The sequence below is a fragment of the Strigops habroptila genome, chromosome Z, assembly GCF_004027225.2.
Source record: "Strigops habroptila isolate Jane chromosome Z, bStrHab1.2.pri, whole genome shotgun sequence".
NCBI lineage: Eukaryota > Metazoa > Chordata > Aves > Psittaciformes > Psittacidae > Strigops > Strigops habroptila.
The window spans coordinates 86,163,449-86,180,495 of NC_044302.2; the positions used below are offsets into that span (position 1 = coordinate 86,163,449).

At 37.7% G+C, this 17,047-nt stretch overlaps 1 protein-coding gene across 2 annotated transcripts in view; it reads left to right on the top strand.

The window, feature by feature from the left end:
* The window catches only part of PAIP1 (poly(A) binding protein interacting protein 1), a 28,319-nt gene that overhangs the window by 5,426 nt on the left and 5,846 nt on the right, over positions 1–17,047 (top strand). For both annotated transcript variants that reach the window (XM_030512133.1, XM_030512132.1), the window contains 4 exons: positions 5,607–5,795; positions 10,065–10,177; positions 14,162–14,273; positions 15,519–15,644. In XM_030512133.1, the coding sequence (XP_030367993.1) occupies positions 5,607–5,795; positions 10,065–10,177; positions 14,162–14,273; positions 15,519–15,644 (540 nt within the window). The remainder of the gene's footprint in view (positions 1–5,606; positions 5,796–10,064; positions 10,178–14,161; positions 14,274–15,518; positions 15,645–17,047) is intronic.

Below are 17,047 nucleotides of genomic sequence, written 5' to 3' on the forward strand. Positions count from 1 at the left end.
AGATTTCACAGTTTTTGAAGCAAGTGTGGGAGAAAGCTTGAACTTCAGCTTTTCCAAGCACAGACTTTACCTTTTTGAAATTTATTTGACCATGGATATGATTGACCATGACTTTTAATTCCTTCCTTAAAAGTGGTATTGTATCACCAAAGGGCAGAAAAGTAGGATTAGGCTCATTCCTAGCAGTTACCTGCCCACATACCTAATACATTTACAGCCAGGCTAAGGGTGATTTCAGATCAATATTGTAGATGCGTCATGTAATAAAAGTTAGTACTTTTTATTTTTCACTCTGTTGTCTTCAATGTTACTGCTTCAGTAAAGGGAAAGATATATGTGAATTCTTGGAATATCCTTTTGTGCAAGCAGCCAAATTCTGGTGTTATATATAAAAGGTGGGAACAAGTACTTTTACAAATACAATCAAGTGATTAAAAAAATAATAATTTGTAAAACCATATAGATTTTTAATAACATCTAGAAAAATACTTGATTTAAAAGCTAAATGTGGTAGCTTGGATTTAAAGTCTTTTCCCCACCAGTAAAATTGATGTTATCTTAATGTTACCAGCTTTGCCAGTTTACTGAATAGAATTACCGTCCTGCATAATAGAAGCCCATAGCCGATATACAACTGCTACCGAAATGCCAACACAAACATGCTTCAGTGAATGGATAATCTAGGGAGAAAATAACTACTTTGCCCCAATACGTGTTACATGTTTTCTATAAATAAAGGATTTTAGTTTCAAAGACCAAAAAACCTGCCATTTGGGTTGGCATACTTAATGCATGCTTACAATTGCAAAGTTTTGAGGACATCAGTGTTGCTTTTCAGCTCTTTTGAGAAAACACGCAAGCATGTAGGAGTTCCTGATTGCTGAGTTGTAGCAATATGCTATGGATGTGACTCATCTAATAATTAAAATACCTCTTAAAATGCTAGGCAAAACCTAGAACATTTGTTTGCACGTATGTTGCAGGGGCCTTAATAGTGGTATTTCAGACATTTGTCCTTCACTATTACAGAGTTTTTCTGTGGGTTTGGCTTTTTTTTTTTTTTTTTTTGGCTTTTTGATGCGTTTTTATTTTGTTTTGGTTGGGTTTTTTTTAATTTTTAGTGACTGAATTAATTTCAATTGCAGTAAAAATAAATTTAGCACACTTCATTATTACACAGATTTTGATCATGAGTTTTAAAATTTGAATCAAAAAGTTTTGAGAAAATTCTGCTTTTCTGACTTAAAATTAATACCTATAGCTTTCATATAACATCCCCTGTATTTTTTTAGATTTCAAAGCTCCATTTCTCTTCTAAAATACATAGTGGTTTTGCTGTTAAGCATTTATTGTTTTTTAGAAATAAAGGGATGATTTCTTCTTTGATTGTACATTATAGTAATTACTATGTGTGTCCATATCACATTTGCGTATGAGATTACTTGATCACTTCCCATTAGTTCTGATACTCAAAGCTATCAGTTCCCTGTGAAGACAGTGTAAGGGGTACAGCATACAAGGCATACTAGAATTTTCAGAAAAACTTTACCAGGACTTTAGGGAATAAACACCCCCATGGAATTACCTGTTTCCATACAGAAGTCGGTCCAATCAGAACTTGTGGACTTCTGCAGTAGAACTGGTGACTAGATTTAGGTTTGGATTGCTAGTTGGAAATGTCAGACTTGTTCTCTGGCATGGGTGTATGATAATAACGTGGCTGTCACTCCATCAGAAGGGCATAATGATGTCTTCACTTTGTAGGAGTGAGATTTGTATCATCTTAGGTGGAATCCCAGCATCACCATTTGATCTGGCTTTGGTTTCTACTTCATTTAATTTCCAAAAGGAGGTTAAGCAGCCTCAGTGCTAGTTTTATATGTTTAGCCAAGCAGGAGGGTGCCACTTCTCTTCATACAGCATGGCAAGGTGATTTTGTATAAGCCATAAACTTTGTGTTGTCCCAAAAGTGGAATCGTTACCTGGTGTGCAGAATGACTATATATATTCAGAGTCAAGGTATTTTATTGTCAGCTGTTTTGCAAAATGGGGTGCTAGGTGGAAGCTTCACAAAGCTAGCACACCTTAGTTTTGTGTACATCAGATATATACATTTCAGAGAACAAAGAAATTACTTGTCATTGGTCAAAAGTTACCAAATATATCATTAATTAGTACTTTATTTTAGCACATGTGCTCCATGAATGGCAGTGGGGAGACAGCAAGCTTTTTGGGTCCTGAATTGAGTCATTCAGTAATCTTCCTCTGCCACCTTTGCTTTTCACACAGCTACGGCCCTTTCTTGTTGACTACTTGTTTTTCTAGTATTTGTTTTGTGTTTGGCACTGTCTGGTGTAGGTGTTCTCCTTTTATCAGTCCTTTAGCTCTGCTTCCAAGGTTAAGGTAGGTAGTAAGGAATGTATTGCTTATACAAAGTCTTGTTTTTCCAAGTGATGTTGTTAATCACTGTTAATCACCATGGCAAATTCTGTTTTCACTGTACATCATTTGTACTTAAGTTTGCCATAAATTTATTGTAAACTTGTTAAATGCATATAATCTGAAAGGGAGAAAAGCTTGTTCCTAAGAAATCTGAAGAGAAATCGAATCAACGATTAATTGTTAGTGACGAAGTTCCTAAGTGGAAGTGTTGTGAATACTTACCAGGTATAGGAAGGTGGTAATTAGCACATGTGCAGTAACTGAGCCCAAGAGCAGATTTGGCTCATGTATCTTCTTTTTTGTTACCTTTACGTAAATCAGAGGAGGTTTAGTACCTACTTAGCTTTTTCACTGTTTTTTTGAAACTCATGAATTGACTCTTAGTAGAAGCAGAGGCAGAAGAAAGGCAAATCCTCTCTTAGCAGAAGAGAGGCAAATCCATTATCTTTAAATTGGTGAATCTTTTGTTGTGAATAATCCAGTATCCCATCCTATAGCTATCAAACACAAAGGAGAAGGATTAGACAGTGTTGGCTTGATTAAGAAATCATTGAAGTTCGTGGAAAATTTCTATTTGACTTTCATGGCTTTGAATCATAAATTTGTAAACTTATAGCCTTCTGTTAGCCAACTAATAAAAATAATAGGAGGTATTTGCTTTGTTTTTCTTTGTTTGATACAGTACTCGGTGCTGTCTTCTCTGTTAAAATCTGCCAGTGAGAAACATGAGTGGTTTATGTCTAGAAGTTACTGGGCTAAACTTAATTATTTTTGAAGTATCAGGTATTACTTATTTAGCAATATACAGCTTTATTATGATGTTTCAATTATTCATATTTCTCTCCTATTCTCTTTGCTAGCATAGTTGCTAAAACCTGAATTGCATTTGGATTTTCATATTTAGTACAGGTAGATTAATGTGGTACAAAGCCTCCATGTTTAGCCTTTTAATTACAAAATGAGAAGAAGAATATGAATACAGGGACACCGGTATACCAAATGGTATTGGGGCCCCTTCCAGAACAAGGACTTTCTCCTCCAAGACTGAATTCTTAGCAGGTAAGGATGAGAGGAAGATACCTTCCTCTCTGCTGAATGAGGACCTCCTAACAACCTGATGGCTGTCAGAAGCAGCAGGTTCTTTTACTAGCTACAGCAATAGCATTCCCTGCAACCTGGCAGGAGAGTTTTCAAGCAGGTTGTTTGGAGAAATGCTAGGTCATCTGTATATGACTAAGCTACAGTTGTTGCACAATAACGTCATAGTCCTGTGGAACAAAATAGTTCAAGTTTATTGTACAGAACTTTTCCTGGGGTACTTGAAATTGCCTAGTAAAAGTTGATTTCCTTTAGCAAAATAGAGTATTTAGCAAGTTAGACATAGGCCTGTTAGCCTTTATTCTTTGGCTTTATAAGCTCCAAATCATTAGAATTTAGGACACTTTCAGGTGGAAAGGACCTCTGAAGCTCCTTGTCTCCAGTCCCCAACTCAAACTAAAATTAACTTGGACCAGGTTGTTGACAGCTTCATCTTTATGGGTAGTAATAATTTGCGACCATTTCCATAAACCCATTTTTTTTTCCCATTTCTTGTGGGCAGTATTATGTAACTTTGCCCAGTGAATAATACTAAAGACAAATATTCTACTTAATTAAACATCATAGGAAATCTTTCTAGTTTTTTCCTTTATTATATTGTTGTGTCTCCCGTTAGCTTAAGTTGTATACCCTTATGACATGGATCTTTGAAGAATTTTGGAAAGTCTGCCTTTTTCCCCACACATTTTTCACAGGTCATGAAATTAATGTCAATACTTGGTTGTCAACAATATGTATCTGTCTTTCTCCACAGTTCATATCCAGATAAAAATCTTTCACAGGTCCGTGTTGCTTCACAGTAGAGGGGAGACTGAGGCGTTTTGAAGACAGAAAGTAAATTACATCCCCTCAATAAGGGAGAAGTGGGGAAAAGGAGAATGTACTTGCAATCCTTGGCAGTGTATTTATGTCCACTAAATGAAGAAAATTGTTAGCTCACTAACATTTTTAGATAATTTTTTTCTTTACAGTTCATATATTTTAAACCTTTTTCTTGTTAACTAGTAGATCAATTAACAGGTCTGATATTCTATGTTACCCTTATGACTTGAATAGCTAATGATAAGTCATTTCTTTAGCAGTCCCTCTTCAGGCTCCTGATTGCACTTCTGAAATCTATGTAAGAATGCTTTTCACCATCTTTTGTATAGTGTGATGAAGTGAATTATTCGTACTGTGTTATTACTAGTGACATCACAAAGTATCCTGCTTACTTTGCTATTCCCCTCATATGCTAGCATTATAATACTCCAGAACAGTATTGACTTCAGATACCATTACATACATTTATTTCTGAATGGACAGAATTGACAGCCTTCTGGCCATCAGCAGGAGCATAAACACTGATAAAGTGGTATTGTGCAAGCTCATCCTTCCTTTAGGGAACAGGTGTGTTTACTGCCTGGTTTTTAACCTCAGTAGCTGCAAATTAATTAAATACCATTTGAATAGTTTCATTTCATGCTCTGTAATCTTTCATCCATTGTCAAGAGATGCAAATTCACTGACTTTAAAAAATACTTTCTACATGGGGACGCTACTCTGTATTTATTGTATTTCTGTAATTTCTTCCCAGTCTGCATGTTTTGAAGCACTATACACTCTATGTAAGCCCAAAATACTTTGTTTCAAGTTTCCGATTATTTTTCCTCCTACAGTTCATATATATATGCAGCACTGTCTGCACATCAGGAATGGATGTTGAGCCTCAGTTTGTTAGTTTTATTCTGAACATATATACTTAGTTTGTTGCTTAGTTAATCTTGCACCCAACTTGGCAAACTTGGTGGTTTCTTTTTTGTCTGGCTTTTGATGTGTTTTGCTGGTAGACCCTAATCTCTGTAAAATGTTACCTAATTCTTAAGGTGATGGGACTGTTGGAGCTTTCTGATGCACTGGGGTCTGTGTTCTCTAACAATGTTGAAGTAAACTGTGTGATAAAGATCACTATCAAGTCTGCAGAGACTGGCAACTAGGGGCTATATGGTTACTTCTGGATATAGTAAGTGCAACAATGTTATTTTACGTTCCTTTTAAATAGTTGGTATATTATTTCACTGCTATAGGATTCTTCCTTTGAAGATAGATACGATGGCTATCTGACTTTGGCAGAATACGTACAAGACTTCCTAAATCACCTCACCGACCAACCAGCTTGTTTTGAAACTGAAATAGAGCAGTTTGCTGAAACACTGAATGCCTGGGTTGCTTCAGGTGAAGATTTACAAGGGCTTGTTGAACTCATCTATCAGCAGGTACCCTGTGTATTCTGTCTTATAACATTGATACTATGCCTCTATTACCTAGTGTCCAAGGTATGCATATCAGTATTATTTCTCGTGTAATTGTATTTATGTAGTAGTTTAATGAATTTTTCCTTTTAGACTGGAACATATAGGGAAAGATTTTGCTAAATCAAATTCAAATGGTAGCTCAAGTGTGGGATACTTGGACGGTTGGTAAATTTTTATCTCCTGGCTCACATACTAGATTTGAAATTACAGTTAAAGGGAGTTATATTTGAATTGCTGTATTTATATAGTAAAGATTGAAGAAACTCTTGAGCAATGTCAAGTGTTGTACATTTTTATTCTATCCTGCAAAACACTTTTTTCATAATACTAAGATACTTTCAGTTCCTTGATATTTTAAAAAATTAAATTCATACCTACTGTACACATCACCCTTTGGGAAACACTCCGTTACTGACAGGCTTTCTTATTCATTTGGAATATATGTATTTCAAAACAGCATAAGCAGGGGAAAGGAAAGCTCATCTAATGGTAACTAGGTCCAGTCCCATTGATGGCCATGGAAATGAGGACAGAGACCTTCAGCTGAACTCCGTACTAATTGGGGGAGCCATTGGAACAAACAACTTAATATCTGTTGCTTAGCAAATGAGCTGTTGTTACTGTCTTTTGGCCTTGCTGCAGAGAATGAAGTCACACTTGCCCTTGCTATTTATTACCTTGGGTGTCTTTCACTTTTCTGGGTTGGTTGCTTTTGAATTCTACCTTGGAGAATGCAAACTCTTACTTACCTTTTAAGTGCAGATACTTGCAGAATATTTTAATCTGGGCAGGTAGAAGCTGCGTGACTGATTGGTCATGGTAAAGAACTGTAGAGTTTCAAGTTTCTTACTGTCATACAGAATTGATGCAAATTTAATTCAGAACAGATTAGTGAGACGTGAAGATTATCCGTGCTGTGTTTGGCAGCATTGTTTTCCTATCTTTTGTTTGAACACATAGACGGCAGTTAAAAAAGATTAACATATTCCATATAACTTTATTGGAAGAAAAAGAGGGATTTATCCAATTTTTAGCTTCATAGAAGTTAAATAGACTCTCATTTAATGTAAGTCTTCAGTGTTGCCTCTTTCTCTCTCCCCTTACTTAAAAACAAGTCCAGTGTTAGGGTGGGCTGTGTCTTCCTCAACTGGGAAGCACTGAGTGTCATCACTCAGTTAGGGCTAGAGCACCTCTCCTATAAAGACAGGCTGAGAGAGATGGTTTTGTTCAGGCTGGAGGAGGCTCCAGGAAGATGTTACAGCTGGAACAGGTTGCCCAGAGAAGTTGTAGATGTCCCATTCCTGGAAATGTTCAAGACCAGGCTGGATGGGGCTTTGAGCAACCTGGTCTAGTGGCCTGGCTGAACAGGGAGATATTGTGGGAACTCAGGAAAAAAAAAAAAAGGAGAATCTGTCACCTGTAGAAGAAGGGACTGTTGCCCCATGAGGAATACAAGAATTTTGCTGGGTTATGGAGGGAGAAAATTGGAAAGGTAAAGGCACAGGTGGAACTAAATCTGGCCACTGCCATAAAACATAATAAAAAATATTTTTACAAATATATAAGCAGTAAAAGGAGGGCCAAGGAGAACTTCCATCCTTTACTGGGTACTAGAGGAAACCTAGTGGCCAAGGATGAGGTACTTAATGCTGCCTTTGCCTCAGTCTTCAGAAGTCATGCCAGCCATCCCCAGGGTACTCAGGTCCCTGAATTGGATGGCAAAGATGGGGAGCTGATTGAAGTCCTCTTAATCCAGGAAGAAATTGTTAGAGACCTCCTGTACTCGGCACTGGTGAGGCCACACCTCAAGTCCTGTGTTCAGTTCTGGGCCATTCACTGTAAGAGAGACATTACGGTGCTGGAGTGGGTCCAGAAAAGGGCAGCAAAGCTGGTGAAGGGTCTGGAGCACAAGTGTGATGAGGAACAGCTGAGGGACCTGGGGTCTTTAGTGTGAAGAAAAGGAGGCAGAAGGGAGTTCTCGCTCTCTACAGCTATTTGAAAGGAGGATGGAACCAGGAGGTGGCTGATCTTTTCTCACCCAGTAACAAGCAATACAATAAGAGGTAACAGCCTCAAGCAGTGCCAGGAGAGGTTTAGGTTGGATATTAGGAAACATTTCTTCACAGAGAGGGCGATCAGGCATTGGAACAGGCTGCCCAGGGCAATGGTGGAATTACCATCCCTGGAAATGTTCAAAAACAGTGTAGATGAGGCTGTCAGTGACATGGTTTAGTGACGGACTTGGCAGTCCTGGGTTAAAGGTGGCAAATTTACACATGCTAGGTGTAAAGAAAAAGACTAAAATGAATGAAACCCAAGTCCTGTACACTCTTCCCTTTGTGTGTCAGGTATCTTAGCCTGTCTATAAGTATTAACTATATACTTCCCCTTCTTCTTCCTAACCAATTTATGTCTCTGTACAGAGTGAAGTGTCGGTTCTCGTGTTTTCCGAAAGTTGAACACTCTGACATTGTAGCTTAAGAATCTTGGCTGTTGTATAGTTAATACACCAACTGAAATTTCTCAAGATAGGTGTTGGTAGATTAGCCTTCTGCTTCGATTGTGACTTTTTTGGGTTAGAGGTAAACTGGGATTACCAGCAACAATAATTCAGGGAAGATGATACTGCACTGTAATGATTGGTTATTAAGAAGATGAGGTAGGGTTTTTTGGTCTCTGTGTCATAATACCTAAAATTTAATTGTTTCAGTATTTGATGCAATCACAAATACAGACTGAGTAATTAGAAAGATAAAGTTTAAAAACCACAGATGAGGTTCAAAGAATGTGTGTGTGTGTTTGGTTGGTTGGGGGCTTTTGCTAGAAGAGAGAAATGAAATTAAAGTGATGTATTTTGCTTTATAAAACAGGAACACTCTTCTAGTCCAAGCAACTAATTGAAGCAAAGCACCAAAAAGCTCATTAGATATTTCACATGCCTCTTACTTGGAAACTAGATTCTATTTTACTATCTTAGTTATATAAACTTGTTGTATCTTCCAAAGACACTTCAGTTTTTACCAGCAACTTTATGCACACAGTACAGTTACAGTAAGTGCATTTTTCTCTGCCTGTAGAAGATAATTACCTATAATGCGTTGACATGGTAATGGCAAGATGCTTTTTATTTGAACATGTTAGAAGCAGAAGCATGCAAGAATATCTATAGTGCTGATAGATGATCAAGATGTAAAAAGAATGTTCAAAGGTGATTCAACCATGGGAGAAGTTTAATGAATTCCTGATAACCCTGTTTTCTTTTGGCAAAGCTGCTGGACTTACTTACACCAGAACCTCTTTTCACTGAAGCTGTATCTGAGAAATAATCTCTAAGTGTTGTTAGAAGATAGTTTAAAATAATCGAACAGTAATAAATTGCCAAAATAAGGGGATGTTCTGCATTAAGTTCTAAGAGAGGTTGAATAATAGGCACTGTTGAATTCTCAATTGCTTTTTTCCACCTAGAAATTTTAAAGTATAATATTTAAAGCAAAATATTTTTCAGACAGTGTGTAACTTACGTTGTAGAATTTCATTACTACCACCTGTTTTTAGATGACAAAAGTGTAAATGTTCAGAGTAATATGACTTGTGTTAGAAAAAAAGACCCATCAAGAGCTATTAACTGTAATGATAATAGTCTTAACCTCTGAATCAGGAGTTTGCTATTCTGCAGATTTCTGGAGTGTGTACAGGAGAAAGTATTTGTCTTTACTTGCCATGTTCTTGTATTTTTTCCCTGAGCATTCATTATTGCCAAGAATAGTTTCTGGGATAAACAGCCCTTTGAATGAAGGAGACTTGTTGTCATTGTTGTTGCTGCAGTTTTAATATACTCCTTGCTCCTTGAGAGAGAGTGTGTCCTTGGAAAAATGTTTTAATGTCCACTGTTGATTTTTTTGTATAAACAGTTTGTAAGTGACCTTCAGACACTTTTGGTTGTAGGTTATAATGGAGAAGCACATTTGAGACACACAGGGTAATAGTGGCTGTCTTCTTAAAGCCACAAAATCACGGTATATGTATTTTTTTAAGTGCAGAAATGCCTTTAGCAAAGTGTTGATGAGATCCAAAAATTAACATGACAAATAGTAATTATTAATCTTCTGCTCTTCAATTGTCCTATCAACTGTTGTTAAGCAGTTTTCAAAAAAGCTTTTAAAGATACTTCCTGATAGCCTAATCATGAGTTTATGAATAATTTATTTTTTTCCACTTTTATTTTGGAAGGCCACATCTGTCCCAAATTTTTCATACATGGGAGCACGGTTGTGTAACTATTTATCTCACCATCTAACCATTAGTCCGCAAAGTGGGAACTTCCGACAGCTGTTACTTCAAAGGTCAGTATCAGTATGTCATTTTAAGCCTGTTACTTTCTCAGGTTACACGTCTTCTTACTTCATATGTAACTCTTAGCATCATGTGCAAAGAGGTACGTATATAAAATAGAAGTTTAGATTGAGGATTATTAAAGCACAGGTACATACTGGATATCAAATACATATATTTTAAAATATTTTAATAATTTAAAATATGAGAACAGGATTCCATTTGGAGTTCTGTTGGCTCTTTTGAACTGAGTATCTCAGACTGATCCCAAATTACAGAGTAAATTGGAAAGCTAGTCAACTTTGAAAGTATGCTAAATGCACATATATGTACTGTCCTTGTCCTTTGACCCTTGCCAAGACTTACTTCATTGTGGGGTGGTTTTTTTTTCTGTGATTACTTTTCTGGCTGGAGTTGCTGTGTAAGGTTTATTCATTGATCAGCTAACTGACTTTATGTCTGTGAAGTGGGTGCATAAAATCCAGAAGAATACATTTCTTCAGTTTTCAGTTTCTACAGAATTCCTAGGGCTTACAGTTTAATAATGACTAGACTTTGTAGTTGACAAAAAAGTAACATTTTTTTAAATGGACTATTTCCTGTTAAATCTTACTGCATGACATTTGAAGCAGTACACTTACTATTTCAGAATTCTTTAGAAATTAGCCTTTTTCTCTTTAAGGACTTTTGGCTTTATAAGCTTTAGGCTTACTTCTTGTTTTAGAAGTTTCACTTACTGCACCAGTGTTTAGGAGCAAAAGCATGAAAAACTTCAACAGCAATGCATTATGATGATCTTTTATCTGGAGAGGTAACTTCTGGAGTGTCATGGTTGAAGACAGCAGGTAGCTAAAAATGATACAGCTGCTTGCTTACTCCCCCTCCCCCTCAGGAGGATGGAGAAGAGACCTGTGAAGAAAAGACAATTTAATAAGACAGAAATTGAAGGAAAAATAATAATAGTAAAGCCAAGTGGCTGGCTTGCTTAAATGCAGTGCATGTTTCACATTCATGGATAACCTGTCCAATAGTGTCCATGGTGAAATCTGCCCCTCAGTCACAAGCCCATCTATATGTTGCATCTCTTCCTTGATGGCCTGAATGAGCCCACTGGGTTAAAAACAATTCGCTCTTATGTTGCCAATCCAAATCCACCTGAGCCACTTTGATCTTAGCAGTCTGATCCATCTTTTGGTTGTTTTGATGTTCTTCAGTGGCCCAACTCTTGGGTACTTGAGTATCTATCTACATGGCATACTTTTACAACAGGTACTCTACCCGAGCAGCACTCATAACTATCTAGCCTCAGGACAGATCTCTGGATGGTATTCTTAAATAGTTGTTTAACTCTGAGGACATTCAGGACACATTCAGGAGACATAGCAATAGGATCATGCTGGTTTGAACATCCTTAGAATACTCAAAATTCTCGAGCTATTATAGTTAGCCTGGAGAAGAAGGGGAAGATGGAGGAAGGTATCTCATCCAGGAGAAAGGGAAGATGGAGGAACGTATCTCCGCCATGGATTGGCTCTCCGAGGAGAAAAAGTAAAAGATGTAATTACTAATAGCTTCCGATAGATGGCTCCCGAAGTACGGAGATGAGGCAAGGTTGAGTGAGTGAGACCAGATGAGTCTCACAAGCAGCAATTTTATCGTATCATAAGCCAGTGTTGCAAAGTATAGCAAAATGGTAACCTTAACCCAGCCCCCAGAGTTGATAAACATCACAACAGGCAACATGTACAGTAAGTAAGATGTTACATACCACGACTTGGAGAACACACACAGCAATTCTGAGAGAAAATCGATCAATATTGAGACCAGTGACTGTTAAACTAATATAATGAATGAATAGCAAATTTGTTTTAACACACTGTGGTCAGATCTGTTGTTAGCTCAATCTTTTATGCCCCATGTTGGGCTTCCAAAAGGACTGTCATGACAGGTAGCTAAATGCCACACAGCCGCTCACTCACTCCTCCAGTGTACTCACACAACAACTAAAACATCAGTGTGCTATTAACATTATTCTCATACTGAAGCCAAACCACAGCACTGTACCGTACCAGCTACCAGAAAGAAAATTAATTCTGTCCCAGCTGAAACCAGGACACGGAGAAACTGAAAATACTTACATTTTCCCTCTTCCCAAAATGAGCCTTTTTGTCTTCAAAATTATGACTTTTATCTTGGGTTTTTTTTAAATATGTTTGTTACTTGAAGATGAAGGAAATAACCTGTTAAGGTTGGGTTATCAGGTTTCTGGTGAATTTTTTAAAGCCAACCCAATAGATAACATCCATTTTGGCACCTTGCTGATGTTTTTATTACTAATACGGATGTAATTGGGAAGGGGGATAAACAACCTAACATTATAACCACAGAGAGCTCCTCTTCTGTTTCTCAGCCCAAGTTTCTACTTTAAGCAGCTGAAATAGAAAATGCAGATTTTTCAGTTTCTTTAGTGTTTCTTAGTCCACTACATAACCATTGAGAGTACATTAGAAGTTGTCTGGCTTTCCTTTATCTCAAATATTTTTTAAGTCTGTTTTTGAACTGCTGTGTAAACTTGTATATTTTTGGCACAGTTGTTGAATACTAGAAAAATTCTCAGCCATATTATCTTAATCCTCTGTATTTATATCTAGATTATAGAATCACAGAATGGTTTGGTTTGGAAGGGGCCTTAAAGATTATCCAATTCCAACCCCCCTGATATGGGCAGGGACACCTGCCACTAGACCAGGTTGCTCCAAGCCCCGTCCAACCTGGCCGTGAACACTGCCAGGGATGGGGCAGCCACAGCTTCTCTGGGCAACCTGTGCCAGTGTCTCACCACCCTCACAGTAAAGAACTTCTTCCTAATGTCTAGTCTAAATCTACCCTCTTTCAATTTAAAGCCATTCCCCCATGTCCTATCACTACTTGCGCTTACAAAAAGTTCCTCTCCAGATTTCTTGTCAGCCCCCTTAGGCCCTGGAAGCTGCATTAAGGTCTCCCTGGAGCCTTTTCCAGACTGAACAATCCCAGCTCTTTCAGCCTGTCTTCATAGGAGAGGTGCTCCAGCCCTCTCATCATCTTTGTGGCTCTCCTCTGGACTCACTCCAACAGCTCCATATCCTTCTTATATTGAGGGCCTCAGAACTGGACATATTACTGCAGGTGGAGTCTCACCAGAGTGGAGTTGAGGGGGAGAATCACCTCCCTTGACTTGCTGGTCATGCTTCTTTTGATGCAGCCCAAGGTGTGATTTGCTTTCTGGACTGCTAGTACTTGTTGCCAGCTGATAATCAGTTTTTCATCCACCAGTACCCCCAAGTCCTTTTCCTCAGGGCTGCTCTGAATGCACCCAGACAATATCCATGTTTGGGATTGTCCTAACCAAGTGCAGGAACTTGCACTTGGCCTTGTTGAGCTTCATGAGGTTTGCGCTCGTCCACCTCTCAAGCATGTCAGGGTCCCTCTGGATGGCATCCCTCCCCTCCAGCATATCACCACACAGCTTCGTGTCATGAACTACGCATAACTGTCACTTAAACTGGTGAGATGAAGAATTCATTGAGTAAGTGTAAAGGCACCTAAGACAATGTGGGCAGCACCCTGAAGGGGAGAATGTGTCTTTCAGAGTATATCTACTTTATTTTTGTGGACATTTGGCTGCCTGCATTAAACTTCCTGGACCCATATTCTAATATATAAACTGTAACTGTCTTCTAATTTTTTCATGTTGTAATTTGCTCTATTTCATTTTGCTGTCTCCAATTTCAACACTTGAAAACATCATCATGTAATCATATGTATTCATCTAAAAAGAGGCAAATCCCTGGTGTCTTTGTGAAGTCCTCTCATTTCATTCACAAATTGTACTTGCCAGCATTCAGCATGTAATGGTTTCAATGTATTTCATAAGTTCTTAGCATTCTGTTAAGTAAGTAGCATGTTAAATACGTTGGGATGTCTACAGATGTATGATTTTGTTTTAATTTTTACAGGTGTCGAACAGAGTATGAAAACAGGAATGCAGCCACCAGGGGAGACGAGACTACTCAAAAAGAGTTTCATGCCTTTGTGCTGTTCTTAGCTGAACTCTACCTTAATCTAGAGGTAAGAAGAAAGTTGCATGTGGTGTGGTTCTTTGTTAATTTTTTGTTGTGTTCAGGTAAACGCTGAAAATGGCATATAATTTGAGGTGTTTTTTTCTAAAGGGAGAGGGGAATAAATTAAAAGAACTTTAAAACAGTTTCATTATAGTGTGTGTCCAGGAAATAGGACAAGATCAGTAGAAGTTTATAAACTTTTTTTTTTTTTTTTCTTTAAGTGTAAGAATTCATAAAAAGAACCAACCATAACTACCTTTGGAATGCAGCTTTTTGTATTTTCTTTAGAGTGGCAAAACCCCCAGATGAGTACACTTAACCAACACAGGAAATGTTACAACCTTGCAGAAGCAGATCAGGATTGATAACCCATGTAATTCAATATCCAGCCACCAATAGGACCTATTAGCAAACCCTTGAGGAAGATGTGGAGATCCTTAAAATGAGCAATTAAAAATGCAGGCCATTAAAGATACTTCTTCTGAAGGTTGAGCCTTTGGGTTATGCATTAAGCATGTAATCTTGTATTTAGGTTGAGGGGGGTTTTTATCTATAATACATACAAAAAAGTTTATGTACACTTACAGCTTCTTTGACTCTTGTGAGTTCAGTAAGATCACTGCCATAGTGTACATAAATATATTTTTAGCAGGATTGTTTCAACAGTTTGATTTAAGCAAACAATATAAAAAATGTTCTGCTGGCATGAGAAAAGAAAATAAATGTGTGACTTTTCCATTTCTGTTTGCACGTAGGCCTTGAAATCTGCTTTTCACTTGCTAGAAGTAAACAGGAAAATTTGCAGAGGGCTTTGGGGAGGAGGAGTTGTCCAGTTCTGTGGAATGTACAATTTATTTTTTAAACCATTTTCTGTACTTTCTTAAATACATAATGAGCACCTTCCAGAAGCAAGCCACTACAGCCGTAGAGAATACATATTGTAGCATGGGAAAGAGTCATGGGGTTCTGGGATTTTGTGGGCCATTTGCCAGGCATTTGGTAGCTTTTCTTAGCAATTTACCAGCAAATAAAATGCTAGGCATGCATTGTTAAGTATATGTCAGAATTGTAAGGTGTTCTCAAAGTCTGTGTTCTAAAACAGTTACAGTATTTGGCATATTCTTCCAATTAAAGCGCTCAACTATGTTGATCACGAACCAAATCATACAGCATTCAAGAGAGAAAATGTGCCTAAATTGGTTCCTAAAACTGAAGTCTTCTAAACTTGTTGTTGTTGGGGGTTTTTTTGCAGATTAAAGGAACAAAAGGACAGGTAATGAGAGCAGAAATTCTTCAGGAAGGCCTTCGGGAATTACTAAATGCGCTCTTCTCTAATCCTGTGGACAGTAATCTGATATGTGCAGTGAAACTGCTGAAGGTGAGCCAGTAGTTTTAAAAGAAAAAATAATCAAGTTTTTTAACCTTCCTACCTTTGGAAGCAGTGGGGAAAACTGCAAATGAGGAAGTGTTTATAGGGTTTTATGCATTACATCATTAACAGAGGAAGCTGTACTTGTTTGCTGGGTTTTTTTCGCTTAGTACTATTATGAAATTGAGCCAACAAAAAAGTAGCATAAGCTCTAAAAGTAAAATGCAAGGCTGTTCCTGTACATACAAGAGCAATAGAACTGAAGCCAAGATGCAGAGGAGTAAGCAGTCACTTCAGGTCTCCTTTTGCTGTTTCTGGTGTGGGAGAAAACTGTAACCAATTTGAATGAATTGTGGGGTTTAGGATATGTTCTCTGTTCTGAAGGATGCTCAGTAGTTAGCATCTGCCACTTTTTGTGGCAAAAGGTTCTTGATACCAGTTATTTCATACTGTGTTGTCTGTATCATTGCCACTGCACAAACAAATATATTCCTCTTTCATGATGAAAACAAACCTCTTTGCTCTTAAATTTTTCCTTAAAAAAATGGTAGTCTCTATGCAGGGAGAAACTTTTCTCTTTGCTAGCCATGGTTATATTCATAGTTGGGAAAACACTATTATAGGAATGAAAGTTGAAAGCTAAACAGCATTTTTTTGGACTTTAGTTTCAAGGTGGGGAAGGGGAGGGTGGTTGATTGTTTAATTGCTTTTTCCTCATTCTTCCCTCTTCTTCCCACTCCACTATTTTTCACTCTTTTATCTTGAATTTCAATTCTGGCAGCTTCTTTTAATATGTTGAATAGGGAAGAGAGGTTTTACATCTTCCAATTTAAACCTTTCATTTGAAGTTTGAATGTTGGAACAGGTTGCTTCAAAGCAAAAATGTGAGGTTGTGTTCAACGAGCACAGTACCTCCTCTGGTCAATCCTTATGTTGGCAGTGCTTCCCTGAGGCAAGGGCCATTGAAGGACCTTCCAAAAAGGTAGGACACAAATTAGGAGGCTTTCCAGTGCTGCTGTTTTTTATAATCGTTCTCAAACGAAGGTGGAGGTCTTGCTATTTCTGTCAGTGTTCTTGGAATATTTACTTGACTTCACAGCATCCATTCAAAAATAAAAAACAGCAATCTAAATTATTTTATGACACAGTACTAATCTAAAAGGTGTTACAGAACACAGTTGTTTTGGGGTTTTTTGATGCAAGTGTTTTCTGGTGTCTTACAGTACCTAAAAATGTTAGAGTATATGTGTAGCTAGATTGGGCTACCTCATGAAACAGAGTCACACAGAATCACAGAATTGTTAGGGTTGGAAGGGGTCTCTGGAGATCACCTAGTCCAACCCCTTGGCTTCACTGTTGAAGCAGTAAATGTCTCCTGTTGTCTTTTACATTTAATATAATGATAGGTACAG